This window comes from Triturus cristatus, chromosome 5_2, assembly GCF_964204655.1.
Source record: "Triturus cristatus chromosome 5_2, aTriCri1.1, whole genome shotgun sequence".
Classification (NCBI taxonomy): domain Eukaryota; kingdom Metazoa; phylum Chordata; class Amphibia; order Caudata; family Salamandridae; genus Triturus; species Triturus cristatus.
In genome coordinates, this window is record NC_140588.1 from 1,126,461,984 (window position 1) to 1,126,482,932 (window position 20,949).

General features: G+C 51.6%; 1 protein-coding gene across 1 annotated transcript in view; it reads left to right on the forward strand.

Annotated features, from left to right (window-relative positions):
• The first annotated feature begins 11,924 nt into the window (after window positions 1–11,924).
• Window positions 11,925–20,949, forward strand: part of LOC146829884 (fish-egg lectin-like) — a 58,957-nt gene continuing 49,932 nt past the window's right edge. Inside the window, exon 1 of the mRNA XM_085606743.1 lies at window positions 11,925–12,030. Within this exon, the coding sequence (XP_085462869.1) occupies window positions 11,976–12,030 (55 nt within the window). The 5' untranslated portion in view covers window positions 11,925–11,975. The remainder of the gene's footprint in view (window positions 12,031–20,949) is intronic.

Sequence of the window (20,949 nt, forward strand, 5' to 3'; positions counted from 1 at the left end):
CCCTTCACGTCGACCTTCTGCCCCTATCACAGCGTCAGTAATCCCTCAAACAAAGCGGGGGTCAGTGGTGTGCCAACAACCAGGGCAGAGTATAATCTGCAGCAGGAGTGTTCGCCCCCCCTGGCAGGAAAACGCTGCAGCAGCCTGCACTGCAGGGATGGTCACTGTTCAGCGCCACAGCAGGGCAGCATTAGCACATCAGTAAGACAGATCGTGGGGAGCAGCCCTGGTGCAGGCGATTCTCACCTCAATATTGCATCAACAGGCGTCCCAGCTAGTCAAGTCTTGGCTGCCATGTCAGTCTCCTAGGAATGTTAATTGACGCTGGGACAGGCAGCTTCAGGGATAGCGGTCGCGGTGATTATCAGGTGACCTCCCGCGTCACGAGTGACAGCCACCGTCCTGGGCCTCTACAGGGCAACGCCGGCACACTGGTCAGGCAAGTAGCGAAGGCAGGCCCGGGTGATCCCCTTCGCGCAGCTGCAGTGATGAGCGTCCCAATTGATCACGTCTTGGCTGGGACCTCAGACTACAGGTAGCGCCAGGCAGCACAGCAGCAGTCACCAAGGCAGTGGGTCACAGGGAGGGCGGCGGATTTCAGGCGGCCCACGCAAGCCGCGCCATTGCTTGTGGCCTTGTGGGAGGAGCCAAGCCCCGTGCTCTCGTAGCCCAGTCCTCCCGTGTAGCAGCGGCCCGCCGATCAGCTCACTCGGCCAGTAGCCGTAAAGCGGGAGACTGGTGGGATGAGATCAATACCAGAGCTTCAGGGTCCCTCCAGAATTACTCTGCGCTGGGCGAAGGTCTCGGCAAGCAGCTTATGGACGGAGAATTGAGCCCGTTCGGGGGAGCCTCCAGCAGAGCTCTACCCGGATACGTCTGCCTCCATCACAGCCGTGGCCACGCCTCATTAATCCAACCCATGATACACTTCAGCCAGAAATGGAAACTAACACTTGTGACTTCAACCCTCCCCGAAATGAATATAAGTATCTGGGTGTAATTCAGGGTTTGAGATCAGCGTGAAACCGTGTTCTCTGATTAGTTTGGCCTGAGGGGTAACATAGATGTTGAACAAGGTTGGAAATAAAGCAGAGCCTTGCAGTATTCCACATGGGAGACAGAATTTCTCTGCAAGCACCAACTTACATGGGTTGCAATGGCAGGCCTGTAGTTCCATTTTGAATGGTCTCTCATGGGTGGCATAATACATGCTTCAGCCCATGGGAGACCTCTGGGGTACCTATGCCCTTGGTACCTTAGTACCATATGCTAGGGACTGATAAGGGTAACCCAGTATCCAATCTGGAATGTACCTATGTACTGAACACAACAATTTAGGGAGAAAGCAGATAAACTGGGGTCCTGATTAGCAGGATCCCAATCAGACTAGTCAAAACACAGCTTAACACCAGGAAAAAAGTAGGGGTAACCCTGCAGAAGGATAGGGACTGATAAGGGTTCCCCAGTATCCAGTCTGGGATGTACCTATGTACTGAACACAACAATTTAGGGAGAAAGCAGATAAACTGGGGTCCTGATTAGCAGGATCCCAGTCAGACTAGTCAAAACACCGCCTAACACCAGGAAAAAAGTGGGGGCAACCTTGCAGAAGGATCCTACCTTCCTTCAGGCGCTAAGTACCATTAATTCTAAACCTAGTACTTGAACCTGTGTAGCTTGGCTCATTGTGGTAATCTTTACGTAGGAGTTTGCCTTCATTAAAATTTAAGAAAGACTACTTTTTTTTATAGAAATATGCTCTAATGCGTAAGATAAAATAGGGGGAATCTTAACGCGATACATTTCGAGGAGGGCATGGAAATGCCTCTTTCCCAAGGATGAGTAAAATATCTTTAATGCGCCTATATGGGTTGCAGCCTTAAGTTCCATATGCTGAAAATGAGAAATGGTTTCTAGTGTCTGAGAAAAGACTCTCCCCATGTTGGTATACGTCCTTACAACCTCGACTGGTCTCCCACCTTGCTTCCTGTCAAAGAGACTGTAATGTTTCCTTCCCCATAACTTTTGTTTTAGAGATGTTTACTTTTAGGAAGTTAGTTTCAGTATACCTAGAGAGAGCGTCCATGTTACGCTAAAGGCCAATAGGTGTGAGGTAAAAATAGACCACATTGTCAGCATACATTAGAATATGAATATTGTGTTTTGCTATTTTGTAAGCATTCCCCTTATTATCATATTATGGGTCATGTAAACATATTATTGATTCATTTTTATCATAACATTTGTGATCAATGTTGTTCATATGTGGTCGAGGAATTAGATTGTGAAATTGATAGACACATTAGGAACTGTCACATGCTTCCAGCAATTCTTTGATTTGGAGATTTTAGCACGCATTTATGTAAATTTCCCCAACAAAGAGGTATGTGACATGGACAGGGAGGGGTAATCCCATTTTAGGCATGATTTGTTTGGCGAGTCAATAAACAATTTAATAATAAAACTTAATTCAGTTCTTAGCCGCACCTGATGAATTTTCACCAACAGAACCCACAGTGTGGCATGGTTCAGGTAGCACCATAGATTTTATCTTATTTTCATCTTGCCTCGCAAACCTGATGACTCATTTCATTACAAGACCGAAGGCTATCATTATGCAAATACTTTTATTTGCTGCCCAAAACATGCAGCCCTTAAAAGAATAGAACTACATCATAATAACTAGAACATTGGCAACGTGGCGAGTAGACTGTGCAGGCTCCCATCTTCCTCTTTTGTTCGCTGCTCTGACAAAGCTAAGTACACTGTTTCATTCGTGGTTTAACTCCTCTTAAATGTCTTGATTTATTAACTTTTTGATATCATATTATCGCCTTTTATGAATTGTTCTGCCTATCTAAGATATTAGTCTTTGTGTTATATATATTAATCGTGTGCTATATTGAATTTTACACTAACCACTTTTCTTTTCAGCACCACCTGTCCAATTTATGGCGGGGAATGATACTTTAGTTAATTTTATGCCAAACGATCGCTTTAGGATCGTTTCTTTACTCAGGTAAATGTTACTTTCCTTGATTTGCTCGTGACACTTGTGCGAGCAATTACGGACAATCGGGCTTTTGTTTTAAACCGGTTTCATCGTTTAACTGCCCATTACTAATTTTTTCAAAGAGCAACAGCAATATAAAAAAACAACAAAAAAAACGAACCGGAGCTTACGTTTTTCAGCTCCCACCTGTGGCCCTTGGACTCCCGCGTCTCCTGGCAACTTGCTAGGAGACGCAGGACCGTGCCTCATTCTTGCGCACTCTTGCACATTACGAAATGCTCCCTCGGCTCGGCGTCTGGTTTCCCTTGGTTATGCTCATCTCAAGAGCGTAACGGAGCCTTTTGCCGAGCCAGAGCCTCTTTACCTGCCTTTTCAGTAATAACATTTAATGAAAGATCGCCACCTGCTGGCTTCTTTCAAACGCTGCGCTGAACTCCTCATTTTTGCCGATTATATATATTTTATCAAGCTGCAACTTTTAAAACCTCAAACGGCAAGTCTGTTGGTAAGGCCTCTCTAGGCATTCTTTTGATCAAGCCTCATTTAGGCTTTCTATTGACATAAAGCATCATAAAGGCATTTTATTGCTTAAGCCTCATAAAAGCTATTTATATTTATTGAATAAGTTTGTGTTTCACTGCAGATCTGCAGTTGCGCAGCAGACAGCTCAACTCTGTTGCAACTGTTTTGGTGATGGTCAGAATAGTGTAGATAGTAGGGTTACTTGGAGAGGAAAGTGGAAGAAGGGTGGCGTTCGAGGACTTGTGTGAGTTCGCAATGTTTGGAGACGACAGATTATGATTGGCTATTTTGGGGTGTGGGGGCGAGGTGCATCTCGTGGGTTTGGGAAGGTGAGTGTTTTCCAAAGGAATTGAGGTGTATGGAAAGGTGGCAATCTTGGAGCTTAAGAGTGAGATGGTAGCGTCAAGCTGGGAGATGGTGGCGATGAGAGATCCTAGCTTATTTTCCAGAGAGAGTAGGGCAGAGGACAGCATGTTTGGTGGCTCGATGGAAACAGGAGGGGGTGAAATTGGCAGTGGACTGCAGGGAGAGGTGGGGGTACGGGTGGGAAGTTGGAATACAAGGTTCAGGGGTGGGGAAAGGTGATGGTTGAGAGCGGGTGTTGGTGCATCAGAGGTGCAAGGAGAGTTGTCTTTGTTGAAGTTACAAGGAGGATAGGAATTGAGGACATAATTAGGGGGAGATAGGAGAGGAACGAGGCGGTGGGGTAGAGAGAGAGGAGGGGAATGTGTGGAGTCGTAGAAAGGTAGGAGGTTAGGGAGGAAGAGAGGGGAGGGGGTTGGCAAGGTCCTGTAAGCTAGGTGAGGTGGATGTGAGGGAAGGGGCACCTGGTAGAGTGAGGGGTGTTGGGAGATAGGGTGGTTGAAGAAAGAGAGTGTTTCTGCTAGGTCCAAGGGAGGGAAAGGGAAGGGGTTACCAAGGGGGGATAGGGGGTGGCACAACATTACTGGAGGTGTGGGGGAAAAAGAGAGATGCAAGGGGTTTGTGAAGAATTTAGGGTACACGGCGAGGGGGAGGAGGGGGTAGAAAAGAGAAGAAGAGGAGGGAATAGGCAGAACATAAGGAAAATTAACTTGGGGAGTAGGTTGGAGGAGAGGTGGAGTAAGTAGGGGGGTGGCAGTTAGGGTTGGGGGGTAGGAGGTAAAATTGGCGTACCGGGACAGTGCAGATTGGACGGGGAGCATATTAGCTAAAGGAGAGGCTGATGTGATGAGGGGGGGCACACTGTGGAGGGGGAAGAATGGGAGAGGAGGGAACAGGGGCGGGGGGAAGAGGGTTGACCTGTGCCTCCCGAGGGTGCAACCTATTGGAGTGGAGGGGGGTCAGGGGAGCAGATAGGGAGTAATGGGGGGAGCTAGAAGAAGAGTCAGGGGAGAACCCAGTCGCAGGGGAGGGCAGTAGGGAGGGGAAGAGGTGGTTGAAGAGAGAGAGACAGGTGTCTTTAACTTGGATCGTAACAGTACCGTTGTTATAGAGTGAGGTAGTGAGGGAGCCGTTAAAACACGCAGAGGGGGATATTTTTAGCTGTTTCCCATGAGGGATAGAAGAGGAGGAGGTGACGTTAAGGGAATTATATAAGCTGGTGGACCAGGAGGGGATGTCATGAGTGAAAAAAATGAAATCGTTTTTGAGCCTCCCATAACGACTATTGTAGAATTGATCAACAAAAAGGGAATCAGGGAAACATTCAACGGTGTTGTACTTGAATCGTTTTGCTGAAGCTTTACTCAGGTTAGGAGGGTAAATGATTGTGTAGCAATTAATTCCAGACTTAACTCGAGTGGTGGCCATGTTGGAGAATGAGGAGGAGGAGGGAGGTGGGGATATGAGAAGGGAGCTACTAGGGTAGCGGTGATGAGTAGAAGTATAAGGAGAAGAAGGGGGCGCATATTCCAGAGGCTGGGTGAAGATACCCAAATTAATGTGCAGACAGGGAAGTGATGAAATTAGGAACAGGCTGTTACTTCAGAACAGAACTGATTCAACAAGATAGGATTGAAGATAGAACGGTGTAAGAGGAAGAAGAGGGCACAAATTCCAGTAGTCAGGAGAGGTTAACCGCCTTAGTGCGCGGCATGGCTCCTTTGTAAAGTCAGGCATTGCAGACTCAAACCTCCTCCGTCATCATGAGGCCTCATAGAACTGCTGATCGTTAAAGACAGTCACGGTACCTTGGTCACTACCTTAGTCTCGGGATCGGTGCTCACTCCGGGGGGAGTTAAACTATTACATCTTTTGTTAACTACTAAGAAAGCTTTATGCAGCTCTCAAAAAAGTCCCATGATCGAGGGAAGGCAGTCAGGAATGTAGGAAAACATGTCAAAAGGAAATCACGGAAGAAAAGAATAAAAAAAAAGAAAGAGCTTGGGAAGATCTGGTAGCAGCCGGTAAAATAAAAGATAGTGGGGTATTTTAGAGGTCGGTGAACTCCTCTTTTTTCGTGACATTAACTGCTCGATTGTGCAGAACTTAATTCCTGTAGAAAAGTGGGTTGAATAATTTGCAAATGTAACCCCGGTAATTTCAAATCCCCACTTGATCTATCAATGGTAGACAGCATTTGTGACCCTGTGGGTCCCTACATTCTAGTCATTCTGTTCAGGTGGATGAAGTAAGTGCTGCAATTAAGAACAGTCTTTCAGGAAAAGACGTAGATGGGGTACAGGTTGAGCTTTTCAAGCATATTTCCCTATGGGCCCCGCTGATACATTTAATTCAAGCAGCTGACAACAGTACTGTACCCCAAACATGGACCGAGGCTATCACCCCATATCATTGCTTTACCATAAAGCTATTGGACAGAGTATTACTGTCGGGACTGGAGATTTGAGCAGAGGGTGATTCATGTTTTTCACACGTTCAATATGGTCTGCGCCCGTACCTGGGCATGGTTGAGTAAGGTCCAAACCTATCCTTAGTAACTGGGAAATACGTCAAAGCTAAGAGGGGATCCAGCCTTGGCGTTCATGGATCCACGCAGCGCTTGTGATACTGTGAACTGTTCCAACCTCTGCTTATTGATGGAATCTAAGGAGGTGGAAAAAGTTACCTTTTTAAGTTGTGCCATTTACATCATGACAGGACTGCCAGGGTTCATTTCGGGTTTAACGGGGAGTGCACTGAGAGAATTACTTTGACAATAGCGTAAGACAGGGACACATCCAGACACCCTTTTTGTTCACTGGTCACATCGACGGGCGGGAGAAGCGTCTGATTAAGAAATGGAAGGATATGCCTTAATTAGGGAAACGGCCCTTACCAGTTTTACTGTATGCCGGTGACACGAATCTCTGATGCAGAAGAGCAAATGTCTCCAAACTCTGTTGGAAGAGTTCACCACTTTTATGAGGGATCTAGACCTAAACAACAATTTAACCAAATTCTACAATTATGCCATGTGGAGATAAAACCACTACGGTCAGAACTAATTTTTATCAGAAATAAATATGTAGAGCGTAGAAAACGCATTTTTCATATTAAGGTCTACCATTTGCGTCCTCTTTAGATTGTAAACATTTACTCACAATGAGAGACCAATCATTTACAAGATCAACAGAGGCCGTGCATAGATTTGCCTCTAATGTGGGTAAGAAGCCAATTGAGACAATGTTAGAAATTTACAAGAGCAAGTGTATCTCGATTGGTCATACTGGAGCCGCAGCTTGGGGTTCTTTTCATCCGGATCCTCTCCAGAAGATTGAGAATACTTTTTTTACGCAGACTCTTAACAGTCCCGAAAGCTTGCCCTACTGCGGTGTCACACCACGTCTTCTTTGCGCTACATTGAAGATCTAAAAAAACTCGGATTCATAGTGTTGTGGCTTTTATTCTGCGTTAAATCAGAAAGAGGTTCCTCCTGAGCATTAGCCAAAGATTGCCGGCAGCTGGACATCATGAAAGGCATTCCTTGGCTGTCATTCATTAAGAGGTCCCTGAACACCTTAGGATGCGCCTGAATCCTTAGAAAATCCAGAATGTATTGATGCCTCCTGGGAGTGGAGTATATATGAAGTATATGTAGCATAATTACAGAGAAAGAAAATGTTAAGCCAACTGTGTTACACCATTCTGCTGTGTTAACATCATCAGGAATTGAGACTAATTTAATTTTCATGAGCAATGTCCCGCTCAGATTGGACCTTGGGCGCAGTGCGTGGCTTAATTTATTTCCTGTTTGTGGCTCCAGGTTTCTGTATCTTTCCACCTGTTGGTGGTATGGCTCTTCACAAATCCTTTTACGTTCAATGCTCTTTTGTACACTGTATAGCGCCCCCTAAGTTGGCCCCCTAGTCCCTTTATTTATCACTTTAAATATCAGAATTTATACAATGGCCATGTTTTTAATTCAACGGCTTTTATTTGTGTTGCCCCAACTACATTTATACATTCTGCTGTGAAAATCTGTGGTTTTTAGTTGATCAATTCAATTGAGATTATCTGGTAAAACAATAGCAAGCTGGAATCCCACACGCTGCACACCATTGTGAGAAGGTGGCCTGATATATGCTGTCCACTAGTTCTAGTGGGCACCTTGTACCAGTCCAAACAACCCTTTTTGATGATAGGTTTAAGACAACCATTTAAAGAAAGCTATCCGAGTGGTAGCTGTGGAGAGCAGCCTTCAGGCTATGTCTTGAAGGAGTGTAAAGCAGCTTGTTTTACCAGTCTATAATCTCTTGAGTGGGTAAATGAAAGGGGACCACACAAGGTATATATAAAATATATGTATTCATTTCTAAACACTCACTACTAATCTCTTTATGAGATTAGAGTCCAAGATACACAATAATACAGTTCTAAAACAACAGTAAATAGCACAATATATAATGGGCTCTAGGGGCGGACCAAACCATATATTAAGAAAGTGGTATAAGAACCACGACTTGACTAGACACAGTGCCTAGAGCACGTAGAATCGCTGGGACCCCAAGGAAACACCCAAGGTAGTGACATAGGAGACCAACGGGGGACGCGTGCAGTGTGAGAACACAGGCGCGAGCCCCTTACTATTCTATGGGAAAGTCGCGGTTGGAATTTTAGAAGTTAAGGACACTTAGGAGAGGTCTTTGAGCAAACCCCTTTAGACTTAGGGGGTTCTAGGGCCAGCACCCACGGGAGCACCGTAGTACTTGTGTTACCTCACCCAGGGAAGCCGGGTGCATAGGTGTGAATTGGTGTCAGGAATCATCGTTGATTTCAATGGCGATCTGCTGCAAAGTGCTGCTGCCGGGAAGGAGAAGAGTGTCCAGTGTGATCCAAGCCTGGATCGATGATCAGAAGAACCTGAAAGCAGAGGGGACAGAGTCTGGGTCACTTGCCAGTGACCAGGGGCACAATAGACAAATGCCCATCGATGTCGGGTGATTCAGGTGCGAAGAGGTGAAGCTTGACTCTGCAGCCACGAGGACCAGGAGGCGTCGACGATGACCAGGAGATGGATTCGAGCTGTCCCACAGAGGATGTTGAGTGCTGCAGTGTCAGTGCCTGGATTGGACCCAACAAGCCTTGGCAACAGCAACCCACCCAGAAAAAGAAAAGATGCTTCGGTGTGGACCAGCAAGGTCTTGGGGACTCTCCAAGCAATGGAGAGTCAGGGCACATCTGGAGCAACCAGGTAAGCCCAATTACAGTTCAAGTTTCCTTCACAGGGATCCACCAGTCGACGGACTAGGGATCGCGAAGGGACCTCGAGAGAAAACACAAAGGGCCAGCTCACAGAACACTTGTGGAGTGTAGGCAGGCAAGCTTTGGTGCAAATGCTGCTCGAGGTCAGGGCTACAAGTAACCCAAAGCTCAGCTGCAGGAGTTGTTGGAGAGCTGATAGTTCTGCAAAGTGACACGGTGTCCAGGAGTTCAGGTTGCACGGTCGCCACGAGGGATACATGCCTCAGACTTGCTGTGGGCACTGATCGACCTCTAAGACCACGGAAACCCACCTCCTGTGTTGCAAAATTCTTCGGAGTCTGGCGGGAGCTTCGGAGATGCAAACCGGTCAGATCTGCCTTAGGTGCCTGCCTTGTAGGGGAGTAACTCCTTTACTCCAAGGGAGATTCTTTCCTTATCTAGTTCAATGTAGATCGTCGAAGTTCCAGGATTCAGTATCAGAGTTTCGTCCAGGTGTAATCCAAAGTCATGTAGCCAGGGTTTACTTTTTTTTACCCAAGGTAGGGGTTGGACATACTCTGGGGACCCACCTATGGGAGGGTCAGGAAAGAGGGGTGGCTACACCCATTTCCTTTGTCCAGTTTTGTGCCAGAGCTGGTAGCCCGTGCAACCGGTTTGAGCTGGACTATGCACAGCGACACCAAATGTACCCCCAGTGCAGACTTCAAAGCACTCCGGGAGTGCACCCACCCAGCCCCAATACACTGAAGCCTGTCTGGGAGGTGGTTACACCTCCCTGTGACAGGAAACCTATTGTCCAGGCCTCCCCTGCCGGAGTTTCAGCTAGCAGCAGGAGGGCAGACTCGTGTCTGTGGCTGGCAGCATCCATTTTGTGATGCCAGGGCTCTGTTAGCTGGTACCGGGAATACCGGTGCTGTCATGTCTCTCCCTCTAGAAGGGTGGGATCATACTCCCACACCAGTTACTGGGGGTGTGATTCCAAGGTGTTTGACACCAAACACGACATGTTTCCTTGCAGCCTTTCCAAAGTTAGCATTTACCGTTTGGTTATAATGCACGTAAGAGAATATGGTTTGGCTGCATCACAAGCAACCCTGGAATAAAGGTTCCGAAGGCTGCAGAGGGGCTCTGCTCATGCATGGGTGCCCTCTCACATAAAACCCAGCACCCTGCCTTCAGGATTAGTAAGGCCTGCCATAGGGGTGACTGATAGGTTTATATGTGCAGTGATAGGGTGAGATATAGTGAACCTATATCTCAGTAAGGGGTGCATGCACCACCTTACACAGGCTGCTGTAGAAGTCCTGTTGTGTCATTTTGGATGGCTTCCCAGGGGTGGCATAATACATGCTGCAGCCCCTGAGAGGCCTCTGGGGTACCCATGCCCTGGGTACATAGTATACCATATACTAGGGACTTATAAGGGTACCCCAGAATCTAATCTGGAGTGTACCTAAAGTACTGGTAATCAATTTAGAGAGGAAGCAGCTAGGTAGGCTGTGGTCCTGATTAGCAGGGCCACAGCAAGACTAAAGTCGAAAAACAGTGAAACACGAGCAAAAAGTGGGGGTACCCCTGTGAAGCAGATCCTTCTCTCCCACACAGTGCATAAAAGAAATGAATGTGACCTTGTGTAATGTAAATGGTGTTTATGTAAAGAGCTTCGATACTACTAGGTAGTGTTCACACTGAATACAAATTTCAGAAAACTGCACAAAGAGGTAAAAACAAAGAATAAACACTAAAAGGAGAGATAAATAGAATGCCATTTAGTGGCTGATTTATACAAAGTGAAAACATAAAGCTGGGTACATTGCAGCTTCCCCACTTAAACTGTGTGATCTTGGGCAAATATTTTTTTCCCCAAAACTCGTTTCTTTTCATATTTGTGCATGAAAGCACGTTCGAGTACATGAATCAGAAAATCAACTCTACCAAAACCTATTGTGTTTGATTGAATAGACCACTGTTGCCTATAGTATCTGGCCCGCATACAGGGTCCACAGCACAACGTTACTAATAGCACTGTCGCCAGAGTGAGGCCGGGGGCGGGAATGGCTCTAAACTCATATATATAAGTACTTCTCAGTGCAGGGCAATTTTGTGACATATTCATGTCAAAGCTTCCATGTGTTAAAGAAATACCGTTTTTCGAATTTTGAAGTGACCGTGTCAAATTTTGAGTTCTTTGTGTGTTTTACTTCGCAAATATCTCCAACGCTTGACACTTGCGTGGGCTAAAGGGCCACGCCGGAGCCTTAACTCGCCGCTGGGGTCTCCCAGTTAATCTGTTAGTCTCCGACCTCTACACCCAAAACCCACCGCCCAATTTCAGCTTTGAAGATCGTGAAAAGAAATGACACCGCTCCGAGCTTGAGATGGAGGAAGCGGTTAACTGGTGCCTTCTCCGTGGCCTCTTCTGTGGTGATTGGTGGGCCAAAGGTGATGCTTGGGTGGGCCTGGTCCCCCGGCCCCCGGTAGCACCGGGCCTGGTCGGTTGTATCTTGGAGATGTGTGCTCACCTGGCAGTGTTCACCTGCCCCTGGACCGAGGCTCGGGTGTTACCCATCCGCGCGCGGGGGGGATGTTTATTTTACTCGGATTTATTTCGCTGTTCCTGGAGCTCTTTGCCAGGATTCAAGGCTTCGTGGCAACCCACGACCCCACCCCCGCCCTACACGGGGTGGGCCGCGCTTCCTTTGGTGTTAGGTTCCTCAAAGCAAACACGATCACAGTTCAAACACCTTCGCTCCCGTGGTGGGTATTTAAGTCCGCGCGCCGGTGCAGTGAGAAGAGAAGTCACAGGAAAGTGAAGATGGGCCTCCCCGCTGTGCTGCTGTGTCTGCCCCTGCTGGGTCTCTGCTGCTCAGGTAAGACGGCACCGGACAGCGCTACCTGCCCCCAGCCTGGCTTCAGAGCGCCTGAACGGCCGATCAAGCATCGATTGCGCTGGCAGGACGGGCAGGTTTTAAGACCGTCCCCAAGCGGTCTTAATGGTTGTAAAGGTGAGTAAAAGTGCAGCGCCCAGAATAGAAACATACGCTGGCGCGAGAAACAGGTCATCCTCAGAACAGAGAACATCGGCAAAGAGAGAACAGACAACAACACATTCAAAGTGCTTCGTTGCTGTTTCACCTCTTTCTAGACTAGAGTGTGACCATCTCGCAAGAGCTCTCCTCGGCTTCTCCGTCTTGTCTCGGCTCTCCTGAAGCCTCCCTTCCCCAGCCCGCCTATGTACCTCGGCTCTTGTAATGCCTGTCCCTCTGAGACTGTCTCTTCTGCCACCCTGGAGTCTGTCTCGCTCAGAGCAGCTGTCTGCCTTTCAGAAGGCACCTCTCCTGCCTTTATCTTCACTAGCAAGTCCCACGCGCACATTTCCCCCAAAGACTCTCAGTTTTTCCTTTGTGTGTTTCTCAAGTAAGTGTTTCATGGGCTTATTTCCCATGTGTCGGAACCCGCTCCTGAGTGTGCACCAGCCCACATCTCCCCCTTCGCATCTTCTCTCATCTAATGTTGGTCTCCCCCAAGGACTCTTGGGAGCCCCTCTCTCTCAACCCCCCCCTATATGTCCTTCTTGCCTTCTGTCTGTCCTCACCACCCCCGTAGCCTCCTGCGTTTCACTCTATCACAATCTTGCGTACCTGTCTCCTTAGCGCCAAGAAGTTGTGCCCCCTCAAAGTCTTCCCATGTATGCGACCACCTTGTATTCATCTCTGCCAGAGCCTCCAATACTTGTTCATAACTGGCCTCCATCCTTTCGGCCTACGGGGGAAACGCCCGGTGCCCACCAGGGCCAGTCCGGCCAGGGGCGTAACAGAGGCCCCCCAGCTCCAGGGGGCCCCCTCTGAACTGAACTACGGTCTGAGGCCTCCAGATAAAATGCGGAGTGGGGGGCCCTCTGTGTACATTGCAGGGGGACCCCTTAAACTTTCGTTACTCCACTGAGTCCGGCTTTGTGACAAGTTATTAATATCTAACCGCTTAATATATTGTGTGTGTTTCCCAGACCTCAAGCCTCACTCACCACGAGTGAGCCTCACACATCTAGGGGATCTGGTGGCGCCCTCACTCACACACAAATGACTGATACCTGTTGGGGACTTGAACCAGAACTCCAAACGTGGCTTTCATTAGACCCAGGTTTATGCAGAGCCGCGCCTGACAGATGAAAAGGATGCAGACATATCTTCCAACACTGAGGAAGAGCTCCAGCAACAGCTGCTACTCTGCACATACCAGCACGAAAGCTGGCACATGTATGCTCCACCATTTGTGATAATAGAATGTTGTTGGAAAGGCGTTCGCCGGAGGGGGGTTCGATGCCCGTCTTGCCCACCCCTTTGACCCACCTCTCCCACGTAGGCCGAGCTAGGCGCGCACACCCTGATATACACTACGAACAGAGAGACACCACACGTATTCTTTGTAGGACGATAGGTCTTTTTTATCGATGATTTTCAAGGGATCTTTATGATCCAAGATGCAAGTAGTACAGCAGTGGCACGAAGTACCACAAATCGGTCGTGGGGAATGGGGGTAGCGGGACAGTCTTTCAAGATAGTGTCTCTGCGAAATACCCTGCGGATAGCTCACAATCCTCGAGCTGGAGGGTGTCGATTCTCTGGGTGATCTCTTACCGAGTCGTCCTCAAGGGGAGCGCCGCGAGTCTCTCAGCAGGCACAGGTGGTCGGAGTTCGGGAGCCGTGATTCCGTCAGCAGGGCTCAGATGGTTCAATAGCTGGGGGCCGCGAGTCACTCAGCAGGCCCAGGTGGTTCAGTGCTCGGGAGCCGCGACCTCGTCAGCAGGGCTCAGATGGTTCAATAGCCAGAGGCCGCGAGTCACTCAGCAGGCCCAGGTGACTTCAGCGTTCAGGAGCCGCGACAGCGTCAGCAGGCTCGGATGGTTCCAGGTCTTCTCTGCCTTCGTTTCTCCGGCACCCCTTGTTATACTCCGCTTGCTCTTTGAAGTCCGGGGTCCTCGCAGAGGGGGGACTGGGGTGACGGAGGGGGTTCGGCGGGATTTCCTGCCGCTCACTTCTTTGGTCTTTTCAGGTGTGTCTGGGAGGGACCCCAAACGCTCGGCAGGGGAGGCGCCTGCTCCCCAGGGGCCTGGTGGCCGATCGAGTCTTCCCGGGGAAGGCGACCCGAGGTGTGACTGGGCTGGCGCCTTTGGGTCTGGCTCGAGGGTTCCCGCTCCCTCGGTTGGACATGCGTGGTAGGGTGTTGAGTCTGTCAGGCCTCTGGCCGGCCCGCGGATCGGCGGTGGCTGGGGCGGCCGGAGTCGGAGATGTCGTGTCTTGAGGGTGGTTGCAGGTTGGCTGGATGATGGAGAGGGCAACGCCGTGAGGCCGGTCTCACACGCGTCCCCCCCAGCTGAAAGGCGTGGAGAACTACCCATCCACTGGGGGGTTCTCCTCGCCGAAGCGGAAGAACCGGGATGGGCAGAGATATTATGGGGTACAAGCGCTAGACACAGACATCGGTCCAGCACACAGACACACCCAGCATGCATCTGAGGTGTGATTCAAGCAGAATCAAATAGTTTTCCTGTATACAAGTAGGACCTGCCAACCACTGATGTGTGTGTCGAAAGTTTTCCTGCTGCGCCTGCCACCCATTCCAATCCATGGTTCCCCCGCCATGTTGGCGTGTGAGAGCGGTGCCAGGTATGCATCGTGCAGCTGTGGGATCCTTCAGCACAAACAACTAGATCGTCAGATCATAGAGACGGCCGTACATTACCACCGAGAGTGATGAGTGCCTCTGTAATTCCTAAATAGTATAGAATATTCCATGAAAAAGCTTCTGTACCCAATTTAGACTGATTACTATTTGTTCTACTATCAAGATAGGGTTTCTAATTTCATAAACTGCTGTATGTCGACATAGCGTCTGCCTATTGTAATGCACGAAAGCAAACATTGGCAATTCCAATAGGTCCCACATTTCCGAGGGTTAGAACTATTAGTGTTGTAAATGACAGTCTTTTACCCATGTATTTTGGTTTGGAGTCGAGTGGCTGTATATGGTGCGGAGTGAAATTAAATGGTTTGGATTGGAATTGTTAGTTGTGGAATTGTGTGTGGTGCAATTGTGTGGTGTGGAGTAGATTTGTGTAGTGGAATTATGTGGCATGGTGGATAGATAGGGGTGAGACATGCACAGAGTAGAAAGGAAGACAAAGAGGGATAGGTAGTTTGTGTAAAAGTGCTAAATGACCTCTAGACAGAGGAGCAGAAAGAGTGTGTGAGAAAGAGAGAAGGAAGGGGGAGCAGGCGACAGATCCATCAATACCGACCACCTGTGGGGGGAGGAGCCTAGCGCGCAACCAAGATGGCCGCGTAGGTGCGAGGCTCCCGAGGACCTCCGCGACCTCCTGAATTAATCCTGGCGATATCCTGTCCTTGTTGAGGGGACTGTGTCGGTGAACCCGAGCTGAGGCGCCACCCGTTTTTTGGGCTCGAATTGGACCCCGAACACCGGTGGGAGCATCGATTGAAGGTTGCGGCCTTCTCCTCGCCGGCCCCCCGGATTGGAGTAGTGGGGCGATCCGGGGACGAAGTGAATAACAGCGGCGAGCGGGGCTGGGTGACTCGCGTACCCCGCACTTTCACTTTCGCTTTTGCGCCCTCCTTGCCTCAGGCGGGGTCGGGCTGCGGAGCGGGGTGCGGTGGTGTTGCCTTGTCCAGGTGCCCGGCTGACCCGCCGGCGGTGGGTTGACCCGCGGCCCGGTGGTCGCCCCCGCCCCCCCCCTGACACCCGTGATTTGGTGTGGCGGCCCGTTTGGAGATCTTGGCACGACGGTGGAAGGCCCAGCATGTCCACCAAACAAGATGGCGACCGGGCGAAGATGAAGACAACCCGCCGTGGCACGGCGCACCAGGCCAATAGTATGGATCGCTATACGCTCCAGAAGGGTTCTCCGGAGACATCGCGGTCATCCCTGGTGGGCCCGACGGAGGCGCCTGCCCAACCGGTGGATCTGACCCTCCGGGACGTCATGGGCGCCATCGCAGAGATGAAGGCCTCAGTGGACCAGCGTTTCGATACCTTGGCGCTAAAAATTGACTCGGTCCTGGTGGATGTGGGCCTTGTGAGGGCAGACTTGTCAAAAACGAACGACCGAGTTGACTCCCTGGCCCACACCACAACGAGCCTCACTACGGACGTGGTGGCCCTCCAGAAGGAGGTGCGCCGGCTCGGCCAGGCGAGCGCCCTGATGGACCGGCGACTGGAGGATTCCGAGGGTCGGGCCCGGAGGAACAATGTTCGCATTATTGGTGTGCCGGAGGGCCGAGAGGCGGAGGCGGCAGATCTCTTCGTGGAAGAACTGATCCTGACCCATCTCCAGCCCCGGGGGCTGAGTAAGCTTTTTGCGGTGGAGCGTGCCCACCGGGTCCCTGGGGGCCGCCCTAAGACCGGTGCCCCGCCGCGGCCTATTATTGCCCGGATTTTTAATTTCCGGGACAGAGACGCCATCCTCCAGACCTCCAGGCAACAGGGACCGGTCAGGCTGGACAACATGGATGTACACTTCTACCCAGACTTTACTCCGGCGGTCCAGAAGCAGCGGCAGAGCTTTCTTGGTATTAAACGTCGCCTAAGGGACCTAAACCTCAAGTACTCAATGCTCTTTCCGGCTAAGCTGAGGGTGGAGGTGGATGGCCGTACGCACTTCTTCGACCGGCCCGAGGTGGCTGGGGACTGGTTAGATACTTTGCCTGGAGATCGGGGTGGGGGGGGCGCGGCTGGCGGGGAGGGCCCGCCGGATCAGAATTGAGGGGTGACTGTATAGGCCTTGCTCTGGATATTGTTCCTTTACCATATATTGCTTTCGTATGTTCCCCTCCCATGGAGGTCGGGTGGGGTCTGCTGGGGGCTTCCCTCCTCCTCGGGGGGACTAGTTAGTACTTAGCTATGGGGCGACAGGCACACTGCACTTTGGGGGGGCTGTCTGGGCTCATGCAGGGGTGCAGGGAGGGGGGAGTTCTGTTGGGACCGGGGGGTGGGGGGGGTGTGTTGTTTGTTCGCACCGCAAGGCAAACCCGCAACTGTTTTGTTGTTTTTAAGATGCTCGGTGGGGGGGCGACCGATTGTTTTGACTTATGATGGGGGGTAGGGATTTGATTGTGTTGTCATGGAATGTTAACGGCCTGGGGGATAGGATTAAGCGTGGTGTGGTCCTGCAGTATTTAAAACGTATTTCTCCAGATGTTGTCTTCCTGCAGGAGACACACCTTATAGGTAACACCTTTCATGCAATGAATCGGCGGGGATATCGTTTGGCGGCCCACTCCGGCTTCACCTCGGGCTCGCGGGGGGTGGGTATTATGGTCAAGAACTCGCTCCCGTTGGAGATTGACGAGGTGCGCCATGATGAGAGGGGACGTTACACTGTTCTGGTGGGACGAATGGAGGGTAGAGTGTTTATCTTTATATCGGTGTACGTCCCGCCTGGGTTACAAGCCACTACATTTGCGGACCTGGGGCGCCTCCTTCTGGACCTTCCGGGTGGCCTGTTGGTGGTTGGAGGGGACTTTAACGCGGTTGCCTCTGGGTCTATGGATCGCCATCCCCCTAGGGACCTCCCCCGGGCACAGGCGTGGCTGCCCGGCCTTTTAGACACGCTGGGCCTGGTGGATTGCTGGCGCTTAAAGCATCCCGTATCGCAACAGTACACCTTCCACTCGGGGGCCCATGGTAGCCTCTCGCGGCTTGATTACATCCTTGTCCCGGCGGCCCAGGCAGGGAGGGTGGGGGAGGTGCGCCATTTGGCACGGGGTATCTCAGACCACTCCCCATTGTTGTTGCATTTCGGTGTCTTCCCGAGGGGGGATGGCAGAGTGGCCCCGATCAATGCATGGTATTTGCGCGACCCCACCATTCGTGCCGACTTGATCACATCCTTACAGCGCTATTTCGATGAGAATGTGGGGTCGGTCCCGTCTGCCATCTCCCTGTGGGAGGCTTTCAAGGTGGTTCTTAGAGGGGAGGCCCTCTCCTTTATTTCCAATGCCCGGCGGCGCGAGCGGGAGGAGGTGACCCGGGTTGAGGCCGAGATTGCAGAACTGGAGGGTGACCTGGGGAGCGGGGTAACAGACGTCAAGTTGCATGTTTTGCACTTAAAGCAGGCGGCCTATCGGGCCCTCGTCACGGAGGCGGCCAGGGGCCTCAGTAGAGAGCAGCAGGGGCGATTGTATGATGTGGGTGACAAGGCTGGCAAATTGATTGCGTGGTTGGACAAGAGGGAAAGAGCGAGCCGCGTGGTGCCTTTGATTGAGAGCGTGGATGGTGTGTGCGTCACTGAGCCGGAAGCCATTGTCTCCTGCTTCGCGGATTATTTCCGCGAAGTCTACTCCCCGGTTTCTCCCTGCTCGGAGGAAGATTCCCATGCCTTGCTTCGGGACATCGCACTGCCCTCCCTTACGGTGGAGGACAGGGATTCGCTGGATGCCCCGCCCACCTCGGACGAAATTGCCTCGGCTATTCGCTCGGTTGCATCCGGCAAGGCCATGGGCCCCAATGGTATTCCCATTGAGCTATACAAGCTACGCCCGGATGTGTTGGCGCCCCACCTGCGCGCGATGTTCCTTGCGGCCCACTCGCAGGGCTCCCTCCCGCCGGACCAGCGTCTGGCTACAATTGTGGTGATCCATAAGGAGGGGAAGCCCCGTGAGCGGGTCACATCCTATAGGCCGATTTCGCTTCTGAACGCGGAGCCCAAAATCCTCGCCAAGGTGTTGGCCAACCGGTTGGTTGGCGTGGTGGGCGATTTGGTCCACCAAGACCAATCGGGCTTTATACCACACCGCAACACGGCGCTTAATCTGCGGCGCTTACACGGGGTGCTCGCGCGTGTCCCATTTGTGCGGGAGCCGGCCGTCTTGGCGTCCTTGGACGCCACCATGGCGTTTGATACGCTCGAATGGCCATATATTTGGGCGATGCTGGCGAAGTTTGGGTTCGGCCCGGGTTTCGTCAGCTGGGTCAAATTGCTATATTCGGGCCCGTTGGCGCAGGTGGTGGTGAATGGGCGAGTATCTGCCCCGTTCGCGCTGGGGCGGGGCACGCGACAGGGTTGTCCCCTGTCGCCTCTCCTGTTCGCCCTGGCCATGGAGCCCCTGGCGGAGTGGTTGCGGTGGCACCCTTCTATCCGTGGTCTCCGCTGGACCCCCGAGCATGAGGACCGCGTGTCCCTCTATGCTGACGATATCCTTTTGTATCTCGCCTCCCCGCGCAAGTCACTGATCGTCCTGGTTGATGTTTTGCGCTCCTTCGGTCGCAACTCAGGCCTGGTCATCAACTGGGCGAAATCCTGTGTCTATGTGCTCTCCGGGGAGGCCCCGGTCTTGCCACGGGACTGTCCGATCCAGATTGCCTCCCAGGGTTTCCGGTACCTGGGTATATATATCACTCTTGACCCGGAGGCCCGCTACGAGCGGAACTTGCTGCCCCCCCTCCAGCGTCTGAGGGAGGACGTGGTGCGCTGGCGGCGTCTGCCGCTCTCGCCGCTCGGCCGAGCGGCCTTATTTAAAATGATGTCCCTGCCGCGCTTCCTCTACGCCCTCCAGAATACCATGGACCTGGTCCCGGCACGCTACTTTCGCGAGGTGGAGGGCCTCCAGCGGCGCCTGTTCTGGGACGGGAGGCCGCGTATTGCTCTGGCTAAATTGACGCTCCCGTGGTACGATGGAGGGGTCGCCCTCCCGGACATCAAACGGTATTACTGGGCCTCCCAACTAGCTGCAATTAATCATGGCCTTTACGGGCCCGCCTTGAATCCGGCATTTGAGATGGACAGGACGCTTCTGCCCGGTGGCGATTATAATCGAGCGCTCTACTCTGGCGCGCCCGACTCCCGTTTGACGGGACCGACGCGTGTCATGGTGCGTGTCTGGCACGCGGCTAATGCAGCTATGGGGTGGAAGGACCGTTTGACCCGAGCGTCTCCGCTGTATGCATCTGAGAGGTTGGGCTCCCTGTGGACGTCGAAGGGCTTCGAGAAGTGGGACACGATCGGAATCAGCACGGTGGGAGATCTCTGGACGAGGGGGGGATTCAAAACTTTTGAGACGCTGCAGGCGGAGTTTCAGCTGCAGGGCAGTGAGTACTTTCGGTACCTACAGGTCCGCCATGCGCTGGGCTCCGTCTTCCCGGATGTTGCATCCATTCCGGAGTCTTCCCCCCTGGAGGACAGAGTGCTAGATGGCCATGTCCCGGACAGCACGATCTCCCTCATATACAAAAAATTGATTAACGATAGATCGTGTCTGCTGACTAGTCTCCGCGAGGCTTGGGTTGCCGACGGGCTGGAGCTGGACGACGAGGATTGGATCTCCGCGGTGGCCTCTCCGAAAGAGGTGGCCATCCCGGCTCGCCTTCGTTTCGTCCAGCTCAAGATCCTTCACCGGGTCTACGTGACGGGGCCAAGGCTTTTACGTATGGGTTTTGCCGGTGATGGAATGTGTAAGCGTGGCTGTGGTGCGTTGGCGACTTTCATGCATATACTGTGGGAGTGCCCGAAGGTGGAGCGATTCTGGCGTGGTGTGCATGAGGTTCTACGAATGGTTACGCGTGTCGCGCTGCTGCCTGAAGCGAGGAGATGCTTGCTGAATGTCTGGGAACCAAATGACTACTCGGTCCCGCAGGCGCGGTGGGTGACTTTGGGATACATGATAGCCAAGCGTGATATTGCCCAATTGTGGGGATCCCAGAGGCCCCCTGCGGTGTCGGCCTGGAAAGAGCATATGGATTGGTGTATGTTTCGTGAAAAGGTGGTGTATGTGGCG